This window comes from Pleurodeles waltl, chromosome 3_2 (genome assembly GCF_031143425.1).
Source record: "Pleurodeles waltl isolate 20211129_DDA chromosome 3_2, aPleWal1.hap1.20221129, whole genome shotgun sequence".
In the NCBI taxonomy this organism is placed as follows: Eukaryota; Metazoa; Chordata; class Amphibia; order Caudata; family Salamandridae; genus Pleurodeles; species Pleurodeles waltl.
This window is the reverse complement of record NC_090441.1, coordinates 102,553,490-102,574,659: the sequence shown is the minus strand read 5'-3', so window position 1 is coordinate 102,574,659 and position 21,170 is coordinate 102,553,490. Positions and strand designations below refer to the sequence as shown.

Genomic DNA, 21,170 nt, shown 5'->3' with positions numbered 1-21,170 from the left:
TTCCCTGTTCACATGTGCACATTTGCCTAAAAAGTTACCATCACTGCCAGAGCGGGAGGCCAGTCTCTGTATGTGTGTAAGTATGTATATGGTATTTCTATAGTGCAAACCTAGCCAAAAGGCAGCAAAGCGCTGTACAGGGTCAAAGGCAAGCATAAAGTTAATGAGAGAGAATGCAGGGTTGTGGATGGTTAATGCATTGTGATGAAGTGTTTTTAAAGAGGCAAGTTTTCACCTTTTTCCACAATCAGAGCAGCATTGGGTGGTCCTGATGGATTCAAGGATCTTGCTCCAGATCCTGGGTGTACAAATGAAAAAGGCTTGCTGCCTTATTTTTAATTTACTACACTTCGCAGTCAGCAGACTATTGTGTCCTGGCTGTGGCTGTGCCGAGGACCACCAGAGCTGGTGAGTTTGTCTGCAGGGGTACTGGTTGTGATGGATTTGTAAATGATGTAGCTGATTTTCAGCATGGTGCAGGCCAGCAGGGTGAGCCAATAGAATTCCATCACGAGGAGGTAATGTGATCATATTTCTTCAGGCTATGGATGAGACATGCTGCGGCATGCAGGATGCCAGTATGAAAATGGAAGGCCATACAGTAGGCATTAACACGGTCCAGATGCAAGAATACGAGGGCTTGAACAGTATTTCTGAAGTCGCTTTCTGGAAGAAACAGTTTGGCTTTCTTTGGAAGAGAGAGCTGGTACCAGGTCGTCTTTGCTCGTTGGCAATGTGCTCCTTGAGGGTGAAGTTGGTGTCCATGATGAATCCAATTGACGACATTAAGTGGAACTCGGGGTCTGAAGCCATCAATGATCATATCATTGAGCCTGATTTGTAATATATCTTGTTTGTTGTCCTTGGTATATAACAGGATTTTTGTGTTCAGCAGGAATTCAACAGGAATTATGCATTCAATCCTGCTATTAGCTTCCATTTCATTTTTCTTTAATTGTTTTGTTGATCATTTTTTCTTTTTTTGCAAACATATACAAGCCAACGTTTGAAGTCAGCATGTTTACTTTTTATTACTTTATTATTTTAATGCCACTGGGAGCAATCAAAGGCCATGCTAGTGAAAGGCCACTGTAGCTACCGCATGGCTTTTATTTGCAATGTAAAAGTGGCGCCCTGCGGCACCACAGATCTTCAGAAACCTTGCTTGGTTTGGTTTCATGCAAACCTCAATAGAGAAGTGCCATGAGCAGGCACATCGAAGAGTATACTTAAGCTCTGAGAAGGGAAAATCTCACAACACTCCAAGTAGTACGGTCCCAGGGTGGCAAATGAAATGTTGGAGGAGCAAAACATATTTTATACAGGACTTAGGAATCTTCTCCCAATTGACATATTCGGCGCATCACTTTTAGAATTTTTTTCTAAATGTGCCAAGGATTTTCTCATTAACTACTAACGGGTTTATCAGTTTGATTCGTTCATGTTACAATATAGTTTATGATGTACAACATTTTATGATGCTCTTCAGCAGTGGAGGATATACGTTTAAGCAGAAAAGTCAACTAAGCACATGTGGATATAGAAATACCAATTAGAATTGGCACTTGCCTTGTTGGATGGTGTGGTCGATCAGGGCGCTGCAGTGGTCAATGAGAGGCTTTAACAAGTGGTCCCATTTATTGTTGTAGTTGTGTAGCACGAGGTTGCTTCCTGTGGCAATTGCCTTCTCAACAGGTGCTAGAATGCTGTTATCTTGCCTAAATGAAAGAGAAAATCATAGATGAACATGGTTCTGTACTTCCATGTGCAGGAAAATCGATGCAGGACAACCTCACCACTGATAATCAGGCATCAAGTAGTCTCAAACTACCATAAAATATATTTTCAGTTCTCTCACTTAAGATTACAATTGACAGAAATGGTAGTCTGGCATCTCAGACATAGACTTGTCATATACACTGGAACTGATGACAGACCTCATCGCACACCAAAAATAACAATTTTGGGGATAAGAAATATGGTATTACCTTTGGAAAAATTGTAACCAAATAAAGGGGACTATTTACAAAGGTAAACTTATACATGAGTAAACCTACACATATAAGTTTCCCTTAAACATTTGAGTAGCTTTACTACTTTTGGCTATTGATAATATCCAATTGTTAAATCACTCAAGTGTAAACATACATGTCCTCACCCCATGAAACAAGGGGTGGAGTCAGTAAAAATGGCACATGTGGCTGTAAAGTAACCACTAGTATTGGTTTAACAGCCATACTTGATGTTCCTCAGATTTGGGGGAGACCTTAGCAATCAGGGCAGAGATCTCCCTATGGTAAAGTATAAGGACATTTTGAAAAGCTAAATCAAGTTTAAGTATGAAAAGGTAAGTTATGTATAGAATAATTTAAATTGATCTATTTTTTAAATGTATTTAATTATGTATTTTTTTAATTTCTTTTTAAACTGAAAAATTGTTTGCATTATTTTATATGGGAGAATGTTCTAATATCAGTGGTCTGCAATGCATGGTGCTGCACTGTTTCTTTTTTGAAGAAGTAACTTACACTCAGATTTTTTTAATAGTCCAAAGTAGTAAACTTACATAAAAATGTAAATTACTCAAAAGTTTAAGTTACCTTGGAGAATCACGTCCTGTAATTATGGTAAGCATTTATTCTAGGCCTTTTGTTGGTAACCACCGCATTGTTTGGTCCCTTCACATAACCCATATTACATTTTTGAATTTACAGATTCCATGTGAGAAACTGTCCTTGGAATAACACCAAGTGTAATCTGGTGTTAATACTAAATTGATGTTATGGATCAGTTATTCCAGGTAAGCCACCACAGTGGATCCAATAGTTTGAGCATTCATATCTACTTAAAGTCAAAATGTAAGCTCCCCCTTTTATTCTTTATGATGTCTTTAGGGCATGTTATCAGTGATTAATTGGGAACCTATCTTATCCAGATGCAACCACTGTTCCAATGTTCTAAAGGGCAGCTGGAAATGGCCCTCTCAGCAGGATCACCCTAAACCTTTTGCCTTTTTCCCTCCACTTTTTGCTGAATTTATTTTATTGGCCTTAGGACTCTGGGCGCTTTACCACTGCCATTCAGTGCTAAAGCACATGTGCTCTCTCCCCTAAAACCTGATTATATTGGTGTATCCAAAATTGGTATATTTAATGTACTTATAAGTCCCTAGTAAAGTGCACTACATGTGCCCACGGCCTGTATATTGAATGTTACTAGTGAGCCTCCAGCACTGACTGTGCCACCCACTTCAGTAGCCCTTTAAAAAGGACTCAGGACTGCCATTTAAGAGCCCATGTTTCCAGTTTTAAACTGTTATGTCGACCTGGCAAGTTACTCCACTTTCCAGAACATAACCTTCCTTTTAATACATATAAGTCACCCCTAAGGTAGGTCCTGCACATCCTCAAGGACAGGATACAGTGTATTCAAAATGCTGGAGATGTACTTTTAGGTGTTACATATCCAGGAACTGAAAAACTCTTAAATTCCTTTTTCACTACTGCAAGGCCTATCTCTCCCATAAGTTGACATTGGAATTACTTTATTACATTCTATAAGTGCAGTTCCAATTGGGGCACTATAGATATTTCAAGTTTGGTGTCAATGGACTCAAAATTTAAAATCACAAGTCAGATTTTAAAATGGACGTCTGAAAATACTACTCTTAGAAAGTTGGCATTTTCTTACTTTAACTATTCTGTGTCTTCTGCCTGTCTCTGAATACACATGTAGGATAGATGACAGCTGGGATTTGTGCATTTCCTCTAGACAGTTACACACAAAGGGAGCTGAGGTGTGTCATTCACATCCTGATGGCCCATCACCAGGCTGATGGGTCTTCCTGAGATAGATTTGAGGGCGGAGTTGGCACTTGAACCTGAATTGAGCTGTGCCTGTCCCCACACAAAGGGCTGTATAACCCCCTGTAGTATATCTGCAGCCAGGGAAGGAAGGGCAGGGATTTTGTGCCCTTCAAAGGCCTCTCTTTGAAATCAAAAAGGCAAACTGGGTATACGTACCGGACCCCAAACCCCACCACATCAGTACACTTCTGGATCTGAGGATACTCTGCCAGGAAGAAGGACTGCTCTGCTGCTGAAAGGACAGTCACTCTGCTGGACTTGCTTGACTCCTGCTTTGCTATGCCTGCCCTGCTGCCCTCATTGCCCGGCAGTGAGAAGGACTGTACCTGAGTGTTGACATCGCAAGAACCATGCAACTCAAAGAGCTTGCAGAGTTATTTCTTGTTCTTTTGCAATCTCAGGGTAATCAAGACTACCTGCAACTATCAAACAGCACATGGACTCTGTGAGTCCAGCCCTGTCAAGTGGTGCCAATCCAGCCCTGGGCCCTTGGAAGTGGGTTTTTCCTGTGCTACATCTCTTGACATCTATGCATCGCTGGAGTTGCGCCAATTGGAACCACTGCATCCCTTCTCAACTCCAATGCATCGCCACTGCCAATGAAGACGGGGACTTCCCATCACTGACTGCGTGACTCCAGATCAACGCATCACCATCAGCTCTGGCACATCACCTTTGCATCGCCAGCTGCGCAGCTCAACGATGACGCATCACCTTCATTACAAAGGGGTTCAATGCTGCACCACCGCTCGAGGGCTGACTGATGGTGCGGCATTGGTCCTGGTTAGAGCTATAAGTTTCTAAGCACTAAATTGCAGATATTCTTTAAAAATTCATATTTCAACTTCTACTTGTTGGATTTTAACCGTTTTGGTCTAACCTGGTGTGGAACATTGTTGCTTGCCGTTTCACTGCTTTGCTGTATTAAGTGTTGTACATATTCTTTACACAATGTCTCTTAAGTTAAGGCTGACTGCTCTGTGCCAAGCTAGCAGCAGGTGAGCACAGATTAATTTAGGGAGTTTATCTGACTTACCTTGACTAGGACCGTGGTACCTACTTTGACAAGGTGCATACCTCTGACAACTAGACACCTAACTTCTAACAACTTGAAATTCATATGCGGAGACTTACCATTGAGGAGTCTCAAATTCTGTACCTTTGTTAAAATCATCTCAAAAGAACTATTGTTCTGCTTTACTCTACCTGTGATGAGGCTCTGCCTTCCAGGCTGACTCCCTTAGTAGTAGCATCTGTTTTAGGCTTACTCCCAGTATGCCCCCTTAAAAAGGCAAATTCCCTTGATTACATTTTTTTTTTGTCTACCCTAGCAGACCCTTTGTAGCGTTGGCACTCTTCAGCGCTTCAGACCAGAACTTGTGTGGGGGTTGACTGGTTCGAGCCAGATGGGGGAAGAAGGGTGCATGTTCTTCTCTGGAGTCCATTACATTCCCCTGGCCAGGCTTCACAGAATTAAAGATTGTGGTTCTCCCACGTGTTTGAGGTGCTCAGGCTGCGTTACACGTTATGGTACTCTGCTTGTTTCTTGTTGGACCTAGAAATGGAGATCTGTCATGACAATTATCTTTCAGGTATAAAACTGGATTCTCCTAGACTGGACTTTAGACGTACCTAAGTGAGGAACAGCAGCGTGGCAATAAGGAGTCCCGTCCTCGCTCTTAAGGACCACTCACCTCCCCTGGGGCAATCTGCGTAAGCCTTTAGTTTTCTTTCCCTCATGTACTGATCTCCAAAGTCATGCTAAGAACCGTATTGCACGAGCTGCTGTCATGCTGATTACACATGCACCAAATGCAATGGTCACAGGTAATGGTCTTTCACGTCATCTTCTCGCATTTGCTGCACTGGTGGAAACCTGAAGGTGGTATATACATCACAAAAAGCAAACGTAATCTAAAAAACACAAACAACTCGAATTGGATGTGCAATTGTGTGCCTACTGGAGCTGTTGTACACAACTTCTAGTGTGTTCATACATTTCAGCATCAGGATGAACAAAAGAGAAACAAGCATTTGCAATGCAACAGGTCTCGCGTTTGCTCGTGTTAGAGCTGATAGCGTTGTAAACTCCTAACCGGACTTTTCACTCGTCATGAAACCTATCGGCAAAAGTGCAATAACCGGAAAAAGTGCAATTAAGTGTGTAACAGGGTCGATATTATGTAAAGCGCTCAACTTCTGGCAAGCGAGATCGCGCTGGGAAAATAGAGAAAAAGTAGTCCACGAACCGGACGGAAAACAGCGAGCCTCGTATGTTTTCTGTACTTGGTCGATGCGCTCGAGGAGGGCTATCCACCGGTATCCACCGGTATGCGTGCCTTCCACTAATGAAATCAAGCAGATTATAACAGGCAAGCCCACAAGCCAATGAAAGACACTGACGTGACGTTGGCGGGGCTCCGAGCCCTTTTTAATTCCTAAAGCGTCTCGCTCAGCGAAACGCATGCGCAAGCGACGCAAGCTCAACCCTAAAAAGGGGTAGGGCAGAACTAAGCTACTTATTTAGCCCATGCCTTAAAGTCCGTAAGAGGTGACAAATGTGTCACTATGACTTGGGGTTAACATAGTTCCTGGGTCCTACACTGCAACTGGGATAGTTCAAAGCTAAGAAGTATGCAGAGGGAATAGCGTTCATTAGAAATACAGATTTAGAGCTGGAGAATGCCTCAGAAGACAGACCTTTCTTTATATTTGCTTTTGGTGACAGCATTCATCTGCAGTAAAAAGATTGATGCATTTAGAGGTCCCACAGCTGCTACAGCTGTGGGAATCTGTTTCCATGTGGTACCATGAGTTCATTGCCCGTGCCATACACGTCTTACCAATAAAGTACTATTTCTGCCAAGAAAGTGGAACGGATGCACACACTGAGAGGGTGTACCATCATAGCTGATGGAGAGTGGGATGACCGTCCACAAGTGATTAAGTAGTAAGCCATCAAACTCTTACTCTCATTTGGAACTGAAGTCCACAACAACTTGTAGAGAAAATGTACAAAACTGTTTTTAGAGAATATTAAAGTCAGCCTTAAGCCTCCTGAGGCATGATGGAGCTACCAATAATATTTTTGTAAAGCCATGGCTACTGCTTTGGACGGCACACTCTTAACAAGCAATGTCAGGCAATCCCAACATCTCTGAGCCTGGTGTAAACAAGGAGCGTTGCTATGCGGAGTACCAATTCCGGCTGTCTTACAACAGAATGGGTCTAAGAGGGCCCACTTTCTTCAGCTAAGACCGCTGGCACCCTAGCCACACCAACCACCAACGGTATAAAATTCATGTTTTGCCTTTCGCTGAGCATCCTTGCATATCCCAGCCGAATGAGTTTGCCACAACGGATACCTCAAGAGGAATCCATATAGCAAATCTGCCAAATATGAGATATACGAAGGGCTCAGTTACCATTAGACTGGAAGGCTTACTTTTTAATAACTGTCCTGAATTGTTTACTCCCGCCCTGAGTCCTACTGTACGTCGATGCTTTACTTCTGTAGTTGCTGGTGCGAGAGGCCCATAGGCAAAACTCATACAGTGTAAAAGGATTGGAGGGAACATTGCTCAACGTAAGCTCCAGTAATAGCCTTTTTACGCTGAAATTGCATGTTTGGAGCATAATGGATGGGGTTGTTAAAAGCATGCAGTCTTTCAACATTTCACTCATTTAATGGACCCTTACCCGCAGCTTCTTACCTCCTTCTCTGAATAGGCTTCATTTTGTATAAAAGCAAAAGCACTTTAGTATTTAAAGTAATCCTCAATAACAATGTTCAGCAATTTTCAAGGCACCATTAAAAGGGAATCACTTTGAAAATGTATCCACAGTATGTCTTTCAATGATAATTCCTTAAAGCCTCTCAGCTATTACTAAGATTTTTGTAGGCATTTAAAAGTGCATTTTTTCTGTAACCTCAAAATGACATAAACTACCGGCGATTATAAATAACTGCAAACAGTGTATTTAAATCCCTAATGCATTATGCATGCAGAGCTATGAAACTTGTTTCTGGCCATCATGAAATCCCTTGGAGGCAGCAGTTGTGACACTTCACTGACAGGAGCCATGAGTTCAAATGTAATTCCATCATGTTATTACACATCTGGTTGCCCACAGCTGTTTAATAAGCAATACCTACTTCATTATTATTATTATATGTTTACAGTGGGCTTAGTCTCCAGAGGAGGCTGCAGGAATTCTGAAGAAACAAATCAGTGCGGAACAAATACAGCCGCACAGATAAAAACAGAGGAACGGAAATTCTTCTGGTAGAGTGCAACTATAAACCTCAACGGTTATAGCAACCTTTTTAAAGAAAAACAACACTAAATCTCACATGATTTGGGGAGATCTCCCTGGTGGCGAGGGTGGGAGATTTACTTGTCTGTTTCAATCATTTTGAGTAACTGAGCTTTAATCTTTAAACCTATCCACTAGTAGAAGGGTCATTGCTATATACGAAATAAACAAAATTGTGGGATCCGTGCATGATGGTGTTTGCATTGGTGCCCCAAAAACTGCACTCCGACTTTTCTGCAGTTATTAGGGGTGGGCGGTGAATTTCGCTCCTGGAGTTTTCCCACTCTGCGTTTCACTTAGAGCACGGAGTTCTAAAAAACTCAGCATAGTGGAGTTTTTTTCCTAGTTCGCGCTTGCCAATGTTAAGTTGGCAAGCGCAGGCGAGGAAAATCTTACTCAGACCACCTCTTGGCAAGACTTCTCAACGCAGACAGTCGCAGATGGTTACTATGGCTCAAGTTGACAAACCTTCCGTTCGCGTTGAGGAAGCTGCCGTTCGAGTAGAAAATCTAATCGAGCAGCAGAAAAGAAACAGCGCCCTCTTGCACTGCGCATGGTGCCATGGGACAAACATCAGGTGCTAAAAATCTGAAAAAACAGTGCAACCTAAACACACTACGCTGCTCGCGGAACTCCGCATAGCATGGCGGAGTTTTAGGCCACTTTGCGGAGTTCCGGTTAGCACAACTCCGCCCAGGCCTATTAAATATCAGCATGTCAAACCTACCAATATTAAACACAGAAAATAGAGTAGGAAAATTCCAGGGCATGCAGGTTTTAATGCAGTAATCCACAAAATCTATACAATATTTACCATTAAAGTGGGGAAACTCTTAGCTGTTATTATTGCATCAGATATCGTTATTTATCAAGTGTGATAAGTAACTCCCAAATTTCATGGAAGTCAAATTCAAAGCACACTGAAGTCTGTGCTCTACTTAGTTGGTGGCGCAGCGTGACACTGACTCATATTCCTCCCAGAGGTGACCTCTGTTAGTGGGATTTAGCAACTGTCAGCATGGACGTAGCTTTGGGGGTTCTGGGGAGGGAGGGGATGTTACACCCCCCCCAAATAAATGTATTCCGTAGTAAATAGGAACAGGTGCTTTCAATCGGTAGGGTGAGGTGCCTGTCGGACATCACACAGGATTTTAACATGAACACATTGACTAAAACCAGAAACGCTTGCATCTCTGTTTTGAAGTTCTTAAATTTTTTTGGTTATTTTACAAAATATTTTGTTTTAAGTACCGCTAACAATCCACAGTTCTCTCTATTTCCACAGCCCTTTAAGCACTTCTCATGCTCCCACCTTGTCGTAAAATGTATTTTAACATTATATGCCAGCGATATTGTTGGAAAATCTCAAGCTCTCTCTCTCCCCCAAATCCACTGATGGGACAGCCCAGATATTTGACTGCCTACTTGCTAGACAATGAACAGTGATGAAAGACACCCTTCTCCACCTTGATTGTACGATGGCAGCTCTGTTTGATATACCAGTGCAGGCCATTACGTGAGCGGAGCTGACACACCACAGTAAAAGTGGGGAATGAAATGCCTATTCAGGCGCTGTGCGCTGCCAGATTGTCATTCAGGTGGGGAAAAGGCCCCAGGAATAAGTGCAAGCGGTGGTCACCAACAGCCACCAGCACACATTAACCACTGCCCCTAACACCTTGTTTATTTGGATTTGATTTTTTATGTACACAAGGGCAACACCAAATCGATCGGAAAGTATAAAGGGACAGGACAAGCATCATCATTTAATTTTGCACATGGTTTCGGGCTAGGAACTCCAGCACTAGCACTCTCATATATGGAATGTTTATGCTATGTTCCCCCATCTATGTTTTAAGGCATGAGATGCCAACATGTATCTCGTCCACTGCATATAACTAATACTTTGCCTACTGCCAAAACAGCGAGTGACACGTTTTTGACTACATGCAGGATTAAGGGATTTTTCTCCACAGCGGACCTGAAGGCTAGAACAAGAGAAGAGAAGAGAAGAGAGAGCTATTGTAGGTTCCTTTACAAAATTTGGGAATCGGTTAACCTCAATATAGTTACCACCCTACTTGGAAACACCCCTTAAAAGGGGAGTAGAAATAACAGCAAGATACATCTTGAAAGTCATGCCTAAAGGGGGCACATACATCTGTATCCTCAACGAGGCCCTCCCCTACACTCCACAAATACTTTTTGGTACAAGTGAAGGAGCAATGGAGAAGCTTCTACTAGACGAGCAAAAACTCTTTTCACTGACAAAATGACAATTGGAAAATGTAGTCTGATGGAACACGAGGACCTCAGCGTACTACATTACTAGTGTAGGAAGCCCCTCTACACTTAGAAAAACAGGGAGCAAGAGGAGGTAGAAGGTGGATCAGATACAAGGGGCAGTCAGAGATGTGGAATTTCTATCACCCAAGACATATTGTTTGGGGTCAAGGGCAACACGTTTTCATGATTATTTTGTCCTTGGGACAAAGAAGGGAACTGTCTGCAGTGGAGGTAATATGTGTGTCCATATGTCAATGCTGTTCAAACTTGTATTTATGGCTCACTAATGAAAAGACTTCATTATTAGGGTGAGCCCTACAAATAAGTGTCTTAAGGTCACACTGCCCTACTGACAGTGGTTCCAGTAAAAAAAAAAAAAAAAAAAAGGGTACACACGTTTGAAAAGTTTAACAATATGAGGCTACGTATAATGCTCTCAGAATGCTCTCTGATTAGATGCAAATGTTTGCAGAAGCTTGTAACCAAGAGTTATGATTCTTTGCTTTCAAAATAAAATGTTCAGAAAAAAAATGCAAGTAGGAAAGAAAATGCTTCGAGAAATATAAGTTTATAAAAAAAAAAATGTCTTTGTTAACACCAGACCTAATTAGGGACCCAATTCTTAAAGAAAGTCAAAAGCGTTCACCAATGGTATACGTCCTTAAATTTGTGGTTTTCATGAATTCACTAGAGCTTACAGAAGTAGACCAGGAAATTGTACTCCTAGAAAATATTTGTGAGCTGTATTTTAGCACAAGCAAATATAAATGTGCAGATTTGCTTATTGGAAAATCTATCTATTGAATCTATTAGTTCACTTTCCTTCCAAACACTTCTTCCCCAAGCTTGGAAAAACTTCTACTTCTGCCATTGTCAGGAGTAAATTTCCAACCTTTCTCATTATGGGAAAAGATTAGAGAAAACATGCAAGTTAGTATGTTTGCAGACTCAAAGGCATTCCAGCCCTGGAACTGTTGCTTACTGCTTCCTCCAGCCCCAGTATGTAGATCTGGGGAAAGGTGGCAAAATGAGGAAATTGCTATAGTAAGGATTGAAATTGCAAGCATTCAAGCCCTACTACAGTAAGGCCCTACTACAGCCCTGACATAATTAGAGAGGCTATTGTCACAGCTCTTACATAATGAGATTACTGCCATAATTTGTCGCCGCAATACATGACACCAAAGGGACAAGTAGATTTTTTTTACAGGACAAGTTGATTTAAGAAGCAACCTGTCCCATGGACAAATAAATATTTTATTGAATTCCACACACCGGCAGTAGACCAAAAGTCAACTTGAAAGCTCAATTCAGTTAGAAATGGACCACTGAAGACTAAATTAGAGCAGGCAAGTAAAATACAACCAGAAGGCAGTACTGCACATGTACCTTTCTTGGTGCCATTAAGGGTCAGTCCTTAGTACATGGCTTCCCAAAAGAAAATACTCACATTTGTCCTCTATGTTGCCACCATAGTCTTACTAAGCAGGCTTGGTTTTGGCCAAATCCATCTATTCACATTGTGATGCAATGAAGGCTCAAGAGACTCACCGCTTGAGCTTTACAAGCACAACACTAACTGTCTGGAAGCGAGGGAAGTATAGGAAGCAAGGGAATTTTGTGACTGTTGATAGGCTACCCATTAGAATTTGGGCTGTTAGCCATAATACGGTTGTAGGAGGCTGGCCTGGCTTATAGTGGGTACCTGATGGTACTTACACCTTGTGTCAGGTCCAGTTATCCCTTATTAGTAGATTAGTAGTGTTCTAGCAACTTAGGCTGATAGAGGTAGCTATAGCAGAGCAGCTTAGGCTGAACTAGGAGACATGCAAAGCTCCTACTATACCACTTATATCATATAGCACTATATCATAAGAATCGCAATTCTCAGAATTACAAAAAATAAAGGTGCTTTATTTTAGTGACAATGTGCCAAAAATATCTCAGGGGATATACTCCCTTAGGAGGTAAGTAAAATACACAAAATATACACACAAACCAAAATCAGGTCAGTAAACAGAAAAGTAGTGCAAACACTGTAGAATACAATAGGATGCAATAGGCCTAAGGGCATCACAAACCATGTACTAAGAAAGTGGAATGCGAACCACTTAGGGATCCCTGGCCTAGTGTAGTGTGTAGAGGGTCACTGGGATTGTGAGAAAACACTAAGGGTGTCCAAGATACCCCACCCCAAGACCCTGAAAAGTAGGAGTAAAGTGACCCTACTTCCCCAGAAACACACTAAAGTCGTGATAGGAGATTCTGCAAAGACCACAACTGACTGCAAAGCACTGAAGAGGGATTCATGGACCTGAGGACCTGCAAAGGAAGGGGACCACGTCCAAGAGCCATGAAAGTGTCCGGGGGGGCAGGAGCCCACTAAACTCCGGATGAAGGTGCAAAATGGCTGCCTCCGGGTGGAAGAAGCTGAAGATTCTGCAACAACGGAGGATGCCAGCAACATTTCCTTTGCACAGAAGATGTCCCACGGAATGCTGGAGGATGCAGAGTTGTTTCTTTGGAGAAAGACCGCAAACAAGCCTTGCTAGCTGCAAAGGTCGCAGTTCAAGAAAATGGGTGCCGCCCTGGCCCAGGAAGGACCAGGAGGTTGTCACTTGGAAGAGGAGACAGAGGGGGCCCTCAGCAACACAGAGAGCCCACGCAGAAGAAGGCAGCACCCGCAGAAGTACTTGAATGTGGGTTCAAGAAAACTGAGCACGGCGATCATCTCAACACTACAAAGGAGGGTCCACGAAGCTGGTGCTCAACTCAGCGAGTTGAGTAATGCAGGACAGAGTGCTGGGGACCTGGGCTGTGCTGTGCATGAAGGATTCCTTGCAAAAGTGCACAGAAGCCCTAGCAGCTGCAGTTCACGCAGTACACAGGATTACTGTCTGGCGAGGGGAGGCAAGGACTTACCTCCGCCAACTTCGGACAGATGGACCACTGGACTGTCGGGGTCACTTGGATCCAGCACCTGTGTTCCAGGGACCACACTCGTCACGATGAGAGGGGACCCAGAGGACCGGTGAAGCAGAAGTTTGGTGCCTGCGTTAGCAGGGGGAAGATTCCGTCGACCAACTGTAGATTTTTTCTTGCCTTCCAGTGCAGGGTGAAGGCAGACAGCCCCTAGAGCATGCACCACCAGGAAACAGTCAAGAAAGCTGGCAGGATTAGGCGCTACAATGTTGTTGGTAGTCTTCTTGCTACTTTGTTGCAGTTTTGCAGGCGTCCTGGAGCAGTCAGCGGTCGATCCTTGGCAGAAGTCAAGGAGGGAGATGCAGAGGAACACTGGTGCATTAGTTATCTGAGGAAAAGCCCACAGGAGAGACCCTAAATAGCCCTCAGAGGAGGATTGGCCACCTAGTCAGGTAAGCACCTATCAGGAGGGGTCTCAGAGGTCACCTGCTGGCACTGGCCACTCAGCGGCCTCCATTGTGCCCTCACACCTCTGGATTCAAGATGGCAGAGGTCTGGGACACACTGGAGGAGCTCTGGGCACCACCCCTGGGGTGGTGATGGACAGGGGAGTGGTCACTCCCCTTTCCTTTGTCCAGTTTGGCGCCAGAGCAGGGCTGGGGGTTCCCTGAACCGGTGTAGACTGGTTTATGCAAGGAGGGCACTATCTGTGCCCTTCAAAGCATTTCCAGGGGCTGGGGGAGGCTACTCCTCCCCAGCCCTTAACACCTATTTCCAAAGGGAAAAGGTGTAACACTCTCTCTCAGAGGAAATCCTTTGTTCTGCCTTCCTGGGCTGCCCTGACCCCAGGAGGGCAGAAGCCTGTCTGTGGGTTGGCAGCAGCAGAGGCTGCAGTGAAAACCCCAGAGAGCTGGTTTGGCAGTACCCGGGGTCCATGCTGGAGCCCTGGGTATGCATGGGATTGGCACCCCAATACAAGATTTGGCATGGGGGTACAATTCCATGATCTTAGACATTTACATGGCCATATTCTGAGTTACTATTGTGAAGCTACATATAGGTATTGACCTATATGTAGTGCACTCGTGTAATGGTGTCCCCGCACTCACAAAGTCCAGGGAAATTGCCCTGAACTATGTGGGGGCACCTTGGCTAGTGCCAGGGTGCCCTCACACTTTGTAACTTTGCATCTAACCTTCACCAAGTGAGGGTTAGACAAATAGGTGACTTCTAAGTTACTTAAATGCAGTGAAAAATGGCTGTGAAATAACATGGACGTTATTTAATTCAGGCTGCAGTGGCAGTCCTGTGTAATATTGGTCTGAGCTCCCTATGGGTGGCAAAAGAAATGCTGCAGCCCATAGGGATCTCCTGGAGCCCCAATACCCTGGGTACCTAGGTACCATATACTAGGGAATTATAAGAGTGTTCCAATGTGCCAATTAGAATTGTTGAAAATGGTCACTAGCCTGCAGTGACAATTTTAAAGGCAGAGAGAGCATAAGCACCGAGGTTCTGATTAGCAAAGCGTCAGTGACACAGTTAGGCACTACACAGGGAACACACATTCAGGCCACAACTATGAGCACTGGGGTCCTGGTTAGCAGGATCCCAGTGAGACAGGCAAAAACAAACTGACACACAAATAAAAAATGGGGATAACATGCCAGGCAAGATGGTACTTTCCTACAATAGTGTTCAGTGTTACCTTTCTGAGAGATTACAGGAAGAAGCAAAAGGTCTGAAAAGGATCCAGGGACACAAAAGGGAAGACCTCCAAAACAGATAACAAGAACATATGTCACTCAAACAAGACCACAGGTAAAACTACCACAGTAAATTTAATTTTGTCATTTCTTAGTTTGGAGAAAATCACTCAAAATGCTATGCCAGTACAGCATGTTTCAAAGGGAAAAGAAGCAAGGCCACGTGAGAGGCAATCATGTAAAAACGCAAAAAAAAACATTTGTAAGATACCAGTTTCCATAATCTTTAGGTTGGCACGTTTGAAAATCAAAGCCATTAATGATAAAAAAAAACGCAAACCAAGATTATAGATGCAAAGAACATGTCAATTACCAACATGGCAGAAACTATAAAGAGAGAACGAGGAAGCCACTTCTGGCATGTATGAAAGGCCTGTATCACCAGAAAAGAGAGATGTATCTTCAGGCTGCCATAAAACTGAATTCACTAAAGGCACAGAGCCCCTCCCCCAATGGCAGCTCATGCAAACATGCTTATGGTACCAAAACAATGAATTACACTAAGTCAAATGCCCAAAAGTCTTATAGTGATGTTGCTGCGTGGAACTGTTCATTTTCAAATATAGATTTACCTCCTTCAATACTAAGACCTCTCTTCGAGAAAGGGAAGGCCTGTAAAAGACATCGATTGAGTATCACCCCAATTAGCGAAAGTCCAGAGCAAAAGTGAACTTCAACAAACAACAACATTAAACTACAGGGAGTGCAGAATTATTAGGCAAGTTGTATTTTTGAGGATTAATTTTATTATTGAACAACAACCATGTTCTCAATGAACCCAAAAAACTCATTAATATCAAAGCTGAATATTTTTGGAAGTAGTTTTTAGTTTGTTTTTAGTTTTAGCTATGTTAGGGGGATATCTGTGTGTGCAGGTGACTATTACTGTGCATAATTATTAGGCAACTTAACAAAAAAAAAATATATACCCATTTCAATTATTTATTATTACCAGTGAAACCAATATAACATCTCAACATTCACAAATATACATTTCTGACATTCAAAAACAAAACAAAAACAAATCAGTGACCAATGTAGCCACCTTTCTTTGCAAGGACACTCAAAAGCCTGCCATCCATGGACTCTGTCAGTGTTTTGATCTGTTCACCATCAACATTGCGTGCAGCAGCAACCACAGCCTCCCAGACACTGTTCAGAGAGGTGTACTGTTTTCCCTCCTTGTAAATCTCACATTTGATGATGGACCACAGGTTCTCAATGGGGTTCAGATCAGGTGAACAAGGAGGCCATGTCATTAGATTTCCTTCTTTTATACCCTTTCTTGCCAGCCACGCTGTGGAGTACTTGGACGCGTGTGATGGAGCATTGTCCTGCATGAAAATCATGTTTTTCTTGAAGGATGCAGACTTCTTCCTGTACCACTGCTTGAAGAAGGTGTCTTCCAGGAACTGGCAGTAGGACTGGGAGTTGAGCTTGACTCCATCCTCAACCCGAAAAGGCCCCACAAGCTCATCTTTGATGATACCAGCCCAAACCAGTACTCCACCTCCACCTTGCTGGCGTCTGAGTCGGACTGGAGCTCTCTGCCCTTTACCAATCCAGCCATGGGCTCATCCATCTGGCCCATCAAGACTCACTCTCATTTCATCAGTCCATAAAACCTTAGAAAAATCAGTCTTGAGATATTTATTGGCCCAGTCTTGACGTTTCAGCTTGTGTGTCTTGTTCAGTGGTGGTCGTCTTTCAGCCTTTCTTACCTTGGCCATGTCTCTGAGTATTGCACACCTTGTGCTTTTGGGCACTCCAGTGATGTTGCAGCTCTGAAATATGGCCAAACTGGTGGCAAGTGGCATCGTGGCAGCTGCACGCTTGACTTTTCTCAGTTCATGGGCAGTTATTTTGCGCCTTGGTTTTTCCACACGCTTCTTGCGACCCTGTTGACTATTTTGAATGAAACACTTGATTGTTCGATGATCACGCTTCAGAAGCTTTGCAATTTTAAGAGTGCTGCATCCCTCTGCAAGATATCTCACTATTTTTGACTTTTCTGAGCCTGTCAAGTCCTTCTTTTGACCCATTTTGCCAAAGGAAAGGAAGTTGCCTAATAATTATGCACACCTGATATAGGGTGTTGATGTCATTAGACCACACCCCTTCTCATTACAGAGATGCACATCACCTAATATGCTTAATTGGTAGTAGGCTTTCGAGCCTATACAGCTTGGAGTAAGACAACATGCATAAAGAGGATGATGTGGTCAAAATACTCATTTGCCTAATAATTCTGCACTCCCTGTATTTTCTCAGTGCGATTCCCTAAGTGTGACCAAGGCATGAGTCCTGTGCTAACTGTCCAATTTGAAACAAGCTATTCCTCACTGACGAGGCCTAATTAGGCCAAAACTGGTCTGGGATTGCTTGTGTTTAGAGTTTCCTTCAGGAGGGGGGCTGGTCTGGTGGTTCTGGCTAGACTGTTTCTCTTGAAGCAGGACCAAGGCTGATTTACATATGGCATGTTTCTGTCTAGAATGGCAAAATGGCAAAGAATGATGCCCTGGAATGTGTCCTGAGTAATTACCCGGGCTGAGATTAACTGAATCATTCCACCCATCAAATTTTTGTTTTTGTCACTACAATGCCCTCAATGTGATGGGTATGCCCAGACATGGGTCACATGTTCACCCTACCAGCAGAGCCAAGCTATACATTACTGATGCGGCCTAAATAGGCAGAAACATGCTTAAAGTTCCTTATGTTCCCATCTGGAGGGGACTAAGTCTGGCAGTTTTGGCCAGACTGTTCTGACTGGAACAATACCAATGCTGATTTTCATATGGCTATTTTGACAAGAGTCTGAAATAGCAAGGTGGGAGAAAAAAACTATGGACTAGGTAGTTACCAGTGGTTGAAATTATTTCAAGCAATCCACAAATCGTGTTTAAGTTCATCATTAGAACACCTTAAGTGCAAAAGGAACACCCAGAAGTGAATCCCCTGCTCACTGTGCCACTGGACTGAAGCAGCATCCTACTGGTAGAGCTTAAATAGGCATAAACCACTCCAGGCTTGCTTATATTCCTGTTACAAGGGGCCCCGGTCTGGCAGTTTCGATGGGCTGCTCATATTGCAGCAGGACCAATTCTGATCTGTATATGGCTAATATTTATGTAGAGCGGCATAACAGACAAAAAAATGAATGTGGCATGAGCAAATACCAGCAGCTGAGATTAATTCAAGCATTCCACCCAGGGGCGGCTTCTCTCCTCTGGATGATTATTATCGTTTTCTTGCCAAAAGGGCGGGACCATCGGCAATAACAGGGACTGAGTGGAAGTACACAGCAGGTATGTTTGGCCGGCCCTCTCGGGCCAGCCAAACCCACATGAGCACTCTACTCTCTCCAAACTGACACTGCGTTGCCGGGTTGGAGACAGCAGGCAGAGACTTCCCCTCTGCCTCGAAGCGCACTGGCTGGGCACTCCATCCAATCCTAACGCTGCTTTCATGCTGCAGACAGCATTAAAACAGCATTAGGATTGGACATAGGGCAGGCTGGGAGCCTGTGCCTACAGTGGAGGAGAGGAGAGGAGCAGAGCGGCGCAGCGCGTAAGGAAAGCATTTTTTTTAATTATTATATTTTTTTGTGTTGTTCCCCCGCCAAGCACTGCACCACCCCGCCTCTTTCCCTCCCGTGAGCTGCCACTGATTCCACACATCAGCTTATTCTTTTTTCTGCAAACACAGATTCTTCCAATTTATGGAAAGATCCAACTCTTCTAAAAGCATACTTGTCAAGTCCCACGCACTGTTGGTTAGCCAACCCCATTAAGGAACATTTTCCACCTTCCCGCAAGGCCTCACATTAATCCTGCAAATCACCTGAAGCTGCATTAGGTGCCAGATGATCAGTCCTTTAAGACATTCAGCCTCTAAGCTATGTAGCTTGCCTCTGCTGGCTGCAGACCAATCAGAAGAGCGGTTATGTCCCTGCGGTCTAGGTAACAGTACTGACTCTCATGATTGGTAAAATTAGCTTATGTCCCTTCCTTCCCTGGCGTTGGCCTAGGGACTTTGCAGTGATGTCTCAGCACATGCATATGCTGTGTTACTCAGTTTGGCTGTGAGAAGATGGCATTTTGTCTGTTCAGGGGGCGGTTCAAGCACTTCTGGGACTGGGCAGCACACCAGTTGTCCACTGGGACTCAGGTGAGCTGACAGGGCTAGTGTGGAGAGCAGCATCTTGTGACCACCACTCAGCTCCGTGAGGAGAAGCCCTTTGAAGGACTCAGACTCAGAGACACAGCGGAGATATCCTTCACAGTGAAACAGATGGCTGGGGAAACATAATGTCAAGGGAAGGTTAACAGATCACCTGCTACAAAAGTATGAAAGGTATATTAGAGAACACTGTTACTAATACGACAACGAACAATTGAGTGGATCAATGTCTATTTTAAACCTGATGGTGAGCATAAAAGCATCATTACAGTAACAGAAATGTCAGTGCTTACATGAAAGGCTGCATACTGCTGTCCTGCCATTTGATAAAGTTTGTTTTGACCAATGACTTTGTGTTTCACCACTGCGCATATTAGTTGCTCAATGTTCACCAGTAGCACATGGTATGTTTTGTTCAGTTGAGCCGCCTATTGGCTTTGACATGCTGTATCCAGTCTAGCCGCCTATTGGCTTTGACATTGCATGCCTATTGACTTTGACATGATATTATATATTGCATTTTGTATTCAGCTTAACTGCCTATTGGCTTTGACATGATATTCAGCTTAACTGCCTATTGGCTTTGACATGATATTATATATTGCATTTGGTATTCAGCTTAACTGCCTATTGGCTTTGACATGATATTCAGCTTAACTGCCTATTGGCTTTGACATGATATTAGACATTGCATTTTGTATTCAGCTCCGCTGCCTTTTGGCTTTGACATGATATTATACATTGCATTTTGTATTCAGCTCAGCTGCCTATGGGCTTTGACATGATATAAGACATTGTATTTTGTATTCAGCTTAGATGCCTATTGGCTTTGACATGACACTAGACATTGCATTTGATATTTAGGTTAGCTGCCTATTGCCTTTAACATGACATTGCATTTGATATTTAGGTTAGCTGCCCATTGCCTTTAACGTGGAGTTAGACATGGCAGTTGAGAATCTAAGCTGTATTTTTCCAAGCTGTGTTTTTGCACCAGAGAACCAAGATGTTTTGCTCTCACAGTAGACTAGACCTGATAAGAGAGAGTACATGGGCGTCGTTTCTCTTCCCTTGAGCTTGGGAACAGGAGTAGTCTTGGAGACCTGGCCAGTCTCCAAAAGGCTTGCTCAGTTTCCCAGGTCTGAGAGGAGGGGGCACACCTTTGTAACGAATGTAACAGGCTGCAGAGGGTCAGATTCGAATCTGCCGGACCTCGTGTTGGAGCTTGGCGCAGGCTGCCAGCAATCCCGTGTGGGTAGATGAATCTCTCTTTCTCGCGGCTGACAGGGGTCCTCAGCTTGCAGACCTTAGAAAGATGAAGCTGTGAATAGTTCCCACACGGTGAAGTATTTGTTTTGCTTTGCATTCAATATCTTATAAATATAACCTGCTGTGTATATTGCAAACTGATATATTTTGTTTGATTAACGCAGACTTGAAAGCTACTAACTCATTCATTCATAAACATTGTGGTTGGGGAAGAATAAAATAACAATAAAAGTCTTCTTTGACCTCAGAAGTGCATTTCTGTTGTGTTATGTTAGTGCTTAGAAACTAAATAAGAGGAAAGCACTACAATTGGTACCAGGAGTGGGGTCGGTCATTAAGAGGTGATTAAGAAGGGGTTTGACGAGTTAGTAGATTTCTAAGTGCACACTTTAGAAAGTGTAATTGTTTTTTTGTTGTTTGGAGAATTACAGAAATTGTTTTCTGTTTGGAGAATCACAGTAGCACGGCAGACCATGTCTGAGAATACATGTGTTGATGAACTGCCTGATGGTGCTAAGAAAAACTGTGAATTGTTTTCTGTTTGGGGAATTACAGAAGAAAA

General features: G+C 43.4%; 1 protein-coding gene across 1 annotated transcript in view; it reads right to left on the bottom strand.

Moving 5' to 3' along the window:
- The window catches only part of LOC138286353 (uncharacterized), a 1,286,679-nt gene that overhangs the window by 520,278 nt on the left and 745,231 nt on the right, over positions 1–21,170 (bottom strand). Inside the window, exon 75 of the mRNA XM_069226509.1 lies at positions 1,570–1,718. Within this exon, the coding sequence (XP_069082610.1) occupies positions 1,570–1,718 (149 nt within the window). The remainder of the gene's footprint in view (positions 1–1,569; positions 1,719–21,170) is intronic.